The following is a 7,500-nucleotide window of genomic DNA, read 5'->3' as shown; positions in this document are numbered from 1 at the left end:
CTGCAGACAGGCTTTACAGAAGCTGTGACTACATGACAGAAGAACTGGGTCCTTGAAGATGTCAGTGCACACAGGACAGGATAAATCCTCCTCTAGTTTCGAAGCCATTTTCCAAGAATAAATATAAATCTTTTTTTAAGTATCCCTCTCGTTGTTTTTCCACCAAACTTTACTTTCACTTTCACGAGTTTGAAAATCCAGTCCGTTTCTGAGTCCTATTTTTGTATGCAAGCATTGCAACCTCTCCAACGTGTTTTTGCAATCAACTATGTCCAGTTTGAGTGTTTTTAAATTAGTTTCTAACCTGCTAGAACATTTGTAGAGGTGTAACGTGGAACAAAGCTGCCGTCTGTCACAGAGCTACACTTCCTCTATAAAGCTGTCAGTGTTTGCTCCTCCCATTTTCTCTCTGACACTCTCCACACAACACCTCCCTTTCCCTCCCTCTGTGTTTGCAGAATTCCTCTGGACAGTAAAAGGTCGTAAACGGTATTATTGACTTAATTATACACACGGAGGCTATCGCGCGAAGTTGAAATGGCAACGGCAAAGATAAATGGCAGAACGCGACGCCTGAAATATGTTTGTAAATGTAAGGCTTGTTGGACAGAGGAGTTTCAATTCATATCGAACAGTCATCTTGAAAATAATCATGCTTTTCGCAAAGCTTGTAATGATTTCAACATTGGGCACGGCGGTAAGAATGACGTCTCCGTCTCACAAAATATTCGTGCTGCCGAGGCACAAAAGGGCAATATCGAATTGTATCACTAAGGGACAGGCCGAACAAGAGTGCTGCAGGTCGAACTGAAAATGGCAATGTTCAACAACATCTCGTTGTCCTTTTGTGATGACTATTCAGCCAGATTCTGGGGCCTTGTTGGGAAAGATGAGCGTTTCAGTCAGCTGGCTAGGCTGATGAAGGCATTACTTTGCATTCCACATAGCAATGCCTCCTCAGAGAGTACTCTCAGTATGGTTTTAAAACATTATTACAAAGAATAGAACAAATTTGAACAACAGTACTTTGTACTCTCTCTTGTCTTGCAAAATGAACTATACTAAGCCTCCTTCAAAGTACACCCCATGTAAGAAAACACAAAGGACAGCCAAGTCAGCCACCTACATATACAATACTACAAAATAGTAGTTTTAAATTATAATGAATATCCTGAGACCTGTGCCAGGCTTTCATCATTTGTTTATGTGATGTTCATATGAATGACTTTGTTGTAATACAAAATGTCATGATTGAATAATAAGTTATTGTAATAGCTGTTATAATAATAAATAAGTGATTGTGAATAAATACATTGTGAATACATACATAATAATAAATAAATACATAAATATATTTGTTTTGTTAATACAAACAGTTATTGTGTATTTATTTATATACTGAAGACTACTTAATACGTTGTGTATAAATACTTATATGCACAATATCCCTCAAAACCAACATTTGCCTGCCTCTGCCATCCATGCCCCCCTCAAAACTCCCCACCCACCCCCGCCGAAATCTCCCAGATTTTACTACTCAAAGGTTTGCAGGTATGCTTCAGACCCTTGTGAATAAAATGAGTACACACTATGTGTTTCCATATAACTATTTTGAGAAATGTTTCTTCATGTTTTCATGTGTTACCTCTTAAGATTCCACATCACACAGAACAGGTCAGCTCCTCTTCAAAGCCATTTTGTCTTCAGACTCTCTCCTCTTCAAAGCCATTTTGTCTTGAGACTCTCTCTTTGAAGGCTGTTTCACCAGTACGTCCAAACTCATGGGGTTCAGATAAACATATTAAGAGCATCTAGTAAAGGACAGAGAATGAACCTGTCACTCAACTTCACCTCCTGCTCTGAGGCCAGTGACGGAGTGAAGATCATTATTAATGTCTGATGATTCCTGGTCCTTCATCTTTTCATATTAAGTTGAAGAATCCCTGCATGTGTGTGTGTGGTCTCCTGCGCAACTTTATGTCCTCATTATATCTGTGTATATCTTGTCCCTGATCAGAATACAATATTTTCTGGGAGTGTGTGTGTGTGTGTGTTTCAGAACAGAATATTTCTGGGAGTGTGACGGTGTGTGTTTCAGAATAGAAAATGTCTGGGATAGTGCATTCGTGTGTGTGTGTGTGTGTGTGTGTGTGTGTGTTTGAGTCAATGTGTGTGTGTGTTCTAGTCAGTGTGTGCGTGTTTCAGTCAACTGAGACTTTCTCAGTTTTAGTCGCAGAAGCCGGTGAATCTTTATGCTCTTCCTCCCCTGATGCCCATCATCGTAAATAAAACCTAGTTCCTGATTTTTTTACCACTGTCTGACTGAGTCTCTATATTTATCTGTGGTACAAAATTATTATTATCACCAGTCAGTTACAGGAGGGAGGGATTCTGATTGGTCAGCATTAGTTGCCAGACCAGTTCCACTGTCTCTGAAGTTCAGGTAAGAGAATGTGGGTGTGAACTGTACCTGCCGGAGACACAGAGACTGACCCCAGATCAGTGGATATGAAAAAGAACACGCAAACACACTCTCAGCCCTTCCTCCTCTGTTATATGATGCAATGGAGCTTAATCTGTGTAGATTAGGTTAGATTCAACTTTATTGTCTGAGACAACGAGTACTAAGACCACAAAATGCAGTTAGCATCTAACCAGAAGTGCAAAAAGTAGAAGAGTGCAGAGTATGTGCATATGAATAATGGTAATATTAAAATAAATAAATAGGACACATACAGTATGATATAAGATACAGTATATAGGGTATGTGCCAGAGATGGGCAGTATTTCAATTACTTGTATTTGAAATACTAGTTAATTTGCTTTTGAGTATTTTGTAATTTGTATTTGATAGGGCTGATAAAAAATCAAAAGTAATTTGTATCAAAATACTTTAGAGTGGAGTAATTTGGTATTTAAAATACTCAAATTACTTTCCAGTGTTTAGGCAGAAGGAGATTTTTTTCTGTCAGATTCTACCACAAGATCATCTGATCTGCCTCTGAATGTCATTGTCGAATCAGTCAATTTGCCAAAAGTGTTGCTTCTTATGGCCCGCCCCTAGAAAAGGAAATCACCCCAGATCTCTCTCATTGACTCTTATGTTAAATCAATTTTTTTCACAAAACAGGGTTGTGGTCGTAAACTTCGAAAGCTGTCTTGATCCTTGTCAATTTATCTTCATTAGTACACCGACTTAAAGGAGGTTCTTTCATAGAGCGAATCCAGTTGTTGCACTGAACGTTAGACATTTGGACACAATGTGACTTGATGAAAGCTGTGTGATGTCCTTATACGCAATTAGAGCTAAGGTCAGGGACGCGATCTGGCCCTCCGTGCCTGGGCGAGTCTCTCCACTTTGTGAATGAGGCGCACCTCACCTAGGACGCGATCTGGCATTCCGCGCCGCATTGCATAGAGGCAGGGGCGCAGGCGCACATGAGACTCTTATTAAAGATCTTAGCCTACTATAAACGTTGTTGAGACTCTTACTAAAGATCTTACTCATTCTCACAGAGACAAAACAAATAGCTACACGGTCATTTATCTGTGTGGTGTCACATGTGTGCGCCAGTGTTGTCAATCACATGCGGGCGCCACTGTTGTCAAAGATAATCTGTAACTTGTGGAAGTTGTATTGTTAAACGGTGAGTACTTTGGTAGATTAAAGTGTAAACTTTGAATACAAATGCTAGTACAACTTCTATACGTTATCTGTAAGGTTGTGAGTGTGCAGTGGTAATGGAGTTGGATTCGTAAAACGTATTTTAGGAGATAAATGACATTGCTTGACGTGTAGCTATTTGTCTCTGTTTTGTTACCGACTTTCAACCTAATAAAAATCTCAACAACGTTTATAGTAGGCTAAGATCTTTAAAAAGAGTCTCATCGGCACGGAGTGCCAGATCGCGTCCTAGGTGAGGCGCGCCTCATTCACAAAGTGGAGCGTCTCGCCCAGGCGCAGAGTGCCAGATCGCGTCCTAGGTGAGGCGCGCCTCATTCACAAAGTGGAGCGTCTCGCCCAGGCGCAGAGTGCCAGATCGCGTCCTAGGTGAGGCGCGCCTCATTCACAAAGTGGAGAGTCTCTACCAGGCGCGGAGTGCCAGATCGCGTCCTAGTCCTTACCTGGCAATTACGTATGACGAAAGCACGGTGGGGATAGCCCTCCCGGAAGCCATAGAGATTGCAATGAGAGCCCTGTGGCGGCGGTTACAAACATGAAAAAAAGGATACGGAACCACTGTCATGGGCCCGTCATAATAGCCTGCACCTGGCCCCGTGGTTACTACGTTACGCCACTGATTAGCCCAAACCTGAATGTTCTACCAAATAGTGAGAAAACTGAAAAATCTGAAAAAGTATTTCCTGTATTTTAAAAATACAAAATACATGTATTGTATTTTGTTACATTTTCTGGCAACAGTATTTTGTATTTTATTTTGATACATTTATTTGAGGGGTATTTTGTATTTAGTATCAACATACATTTTGATGTATTTTTGCCCATCTCTGGTATGTGCAGTAAGAACATGAACAGCAATAGTGGTGATTAGTGCAGATGTGATATAGGCTTATTATGGTATGTAAAGTGCAGGTGCACAGGTGAAGGTAGCAGTAGAAGTTATAAATCAGGTAAGAGGCATGATATGATATGAATACGATCAATATGGACAACATATATTGTAGATAAATAGATATAAATATGATTACACTATAGGTGAGAAATGTAGTTATAAAACAAGCTAGTGCAAATGTTCAGTCGCTGGGTAGAAGGGGGGAATGCAGTCACTGGAGGAAGGTGTGTGAGGGGGTAGCCAGGGGGGCTATCACTGTGGTGCAGGGTTCAGCAAGGTGACAGCCGCCGGGGAGAAGCTGTTCCTGAGCCTGCTGGTCCGGGAGTGGAGGGCCCTGTAGCGCCGCCCCAACTAAATGTAGTAGTGAGTTCTTCAAAATGCACTGATTAAATGATCTGAACCATAAACACAGCTTCATGAATATAAAATGAACAAAAATGTGTGAAATATCAAGTGTAAGTAATGTCAGTGGCGGTGTAAGAGACTATTGTTATTGTTCATAAGTTCTCTTCATGAAGAGCTCTGTGGTAGACGATCAGACTTATTTCTCATGTGATTAACTGGACTGTGTGGCAGAGAACAAGACACGCAAGACATTCAAGAAGACATGCACTGGGCTCTGGAGTAATAACATCTTGAACTCATATTCACACGTTTCTGCAATTCTGTACGACCACATGACATCCATGACATCCTTTACCCTACATACTAATTATATTAAAAGTTATTGAGATTTGTTTTTCAAATAAATAATTAGTTTTGTTTCTGGTCAATAATGAAAGGGCCTTTGAGATGAATGTACAAGACTCCTTGTATAATGATGGATTTGATGAATATTTTCAATTTGTTCAAGACATTGTTAAACACAGAAAATACTAATAGCCCTGAGAGTCTCATCCATGAGATACGCTAGTTGTAAGTTTGTTTAATTTATATTTTATTGTGAATATTCTTTATTTTTGACACAAACAAGTAGAACAACATCATTAAAATTAGGCTTCAAAATCTTAAATTATACATAATGGTCATAATGACAATTATTTGCATCTTTAGAAATCAAATTTTGGCAAAAAGCATTATTAACAGTTCTGTCAGGCCGGTCAATTCTGTAACCATGTTGCGAACACTATATGAGGGTTAAACAGTATGGCTCCAATTTGAGATGCTTGTTGTTCAGACATACACTGCTGACTCCTGAGTATATTCATGTGCTTTTTTACAGCTCTTTACTGGACTAAAGCCAGATTGCTGCATCAACCACAAGAAACATTCCTGAAAGGTACTATTTTTTGAACACAATTCCTTTTCTCCCATATCATTCAAAGCTGTCTAAAAAACTAAAATCACACAATGGATTAAAGCCCTGATCTGATCAGACTTATGAAGCTGAGCAGCTCAACTGTTTCAGCACCTCAGTGGGATTTTAACAGATTATACGTCAACTGAAGGATGGAAACATTTAGCCAACATCAGCGTACCTTTAGAAAATAAAAAAAAAACTTGTTTAGGAATTTCATTTAGATTTCTGTCAAAGATGTTTACTGTTAAATTTGTAATATTTACATAATTTAGATCACATGACACCTGTGGGATTTCCTTAAGGCAACGAACAAAACAACCAATTAGTCAGAGTGCAAAAGGAAATTACATTATCTTTTTTACAATCATCTCTTGCTGTGCTGCTCTACTGTTACTGAAGCTCTCACTGGTAACATCCTCAGAGGAGAGATATTACAGCCACTAGCAAAGTATGGAGACACTCTCTCAGTGAAAGTGTGTGTGAGAGTGTGTAGGTGTGTGTTATTATCAGGGTCAGAGAATGACAGCTCTCCTCTGTCCCAGTCCAGCTGCACTCTGATCCTCTGGAGTTTCTGCTTCACTGTGAGGAGAGTCTCAGGCTGTGGTGGAGAATATGCTCTATATTTACCATCTTGATAATACACATAACACCGTCCACTCTTGGACTTATACTCTCCCTTCCTCTGATGAGACTCTGTCATCACACCCACACCCCACCATGTGTTCTCCCCAACCTCCACATCCCAGCAGTGAGTCCCTGAGTTAAAGCCCTCAGAGCCCAGGACAGTGGTATACTTATCAAATCTCTCTGGGTTATCAGGAAGCAGCTGTCTCTCATCACCCCGTCTCACACTGGTCAGATCCTCAGACAGGATGTGCCATGGGTTTGCAGTGTTGGGATCCAGAGTCACAGGAGCTGCAGAGTGGGAAACACAAATGGTTTAGGTGGAAAGAGCACACAAAAAAAGACACATACACATATACAAACTAGAGGTCATTATCTGTATCTGTATTTGTATTTGTTAAACCAACAAAATGATCTGTCTTCGTGTCTGTTGTTGGATAGAAGGCCAGAAGTGGGCGTGGCTTTGACCAGAAGTCATGTTAAATTAGACACATGTATTTTTAGTCTAGTAGTATACTATAGTCATTTTAGTCTTTTCATTGGTAATGCAATCGGTGTGTTTTCAAAGCATCACATAGATCCATCGACCCCTCTGTTTGTGTGTGTGTGTGTAGGCAGTCTGCATATATGGAGAAGGCGCTGCCATCTCTACCCCTGATATGACTTTTTATTCATCTCCTGATTCACTTGGTTGTAAATACTTGCACAGTGTTTGTGTTTTTGTGTGAAACATAATAGGCTCTTTACTAATATTTGGATGCTGTGGTGTTGTATCAGTATTGGTCATTCCAAATAAATGAATCAAATGTGTGTGTGTGTGTGTGTGTCTGTGTGTGTGTGTGTGTGTGTGTGTGTGTATGTGTGTGCCTGTGTGTGTCTGTGTGTGTGTGTGTGTGTGTGTGTGTGTGTTTATGTGTACCTGCTGAACTTATGAGAGAAGAAGCAAAGACACTCTGAGCTGTAGTAGGGCACATATATGGGTGTGTGTGTATGTGTGTGTGT

The 7,500-nt window shown here is 40.2% G+C and overlaps 1 protein-coding gene across 1 annotated transcript in view; it reads right to left on the bottom strand.

Moving 5' to 3' along the window:
* Positions 1-6,238: 6,238 nt before the first annotated feature.
* The window catches only part of LOC308365837 (E3 ubiquitin-protein ligase TRIM35-like), a gene marked incomplete at its 3' end in the record, with an annotated part of 10,024 nt that continues 8,762 nt past the window's right edge, over positions 6,239-7,500 (bottom strand). Inside the window, exon 6 of the mRNA XM_080839440.1 lies at positions 6,239-6,789. Within this exon, the coding sequence (XP_080695566.1) occupies positions 6,239-6,789 (551 nt within the window). The remainder of the gene's footprint in view (positions 6,790-7,500) is intronic.

Source organism: Sprattus sprattus (genome assembly GCF_963457725.1).
Source record: "Sprattus sprattus genome assembly, chromosome: 5".
Lineage (NCBI taxonomy): Eukaryota > Metazoa > Chordata > Actinopteri > Clupeiformes > Clupeidae > Sprattus > Sprattus sprattus.
Note: the sequence above shows the minus strand (reverse complement) of the source record. Positions and strands in the feature narration are given on the sequence as shown.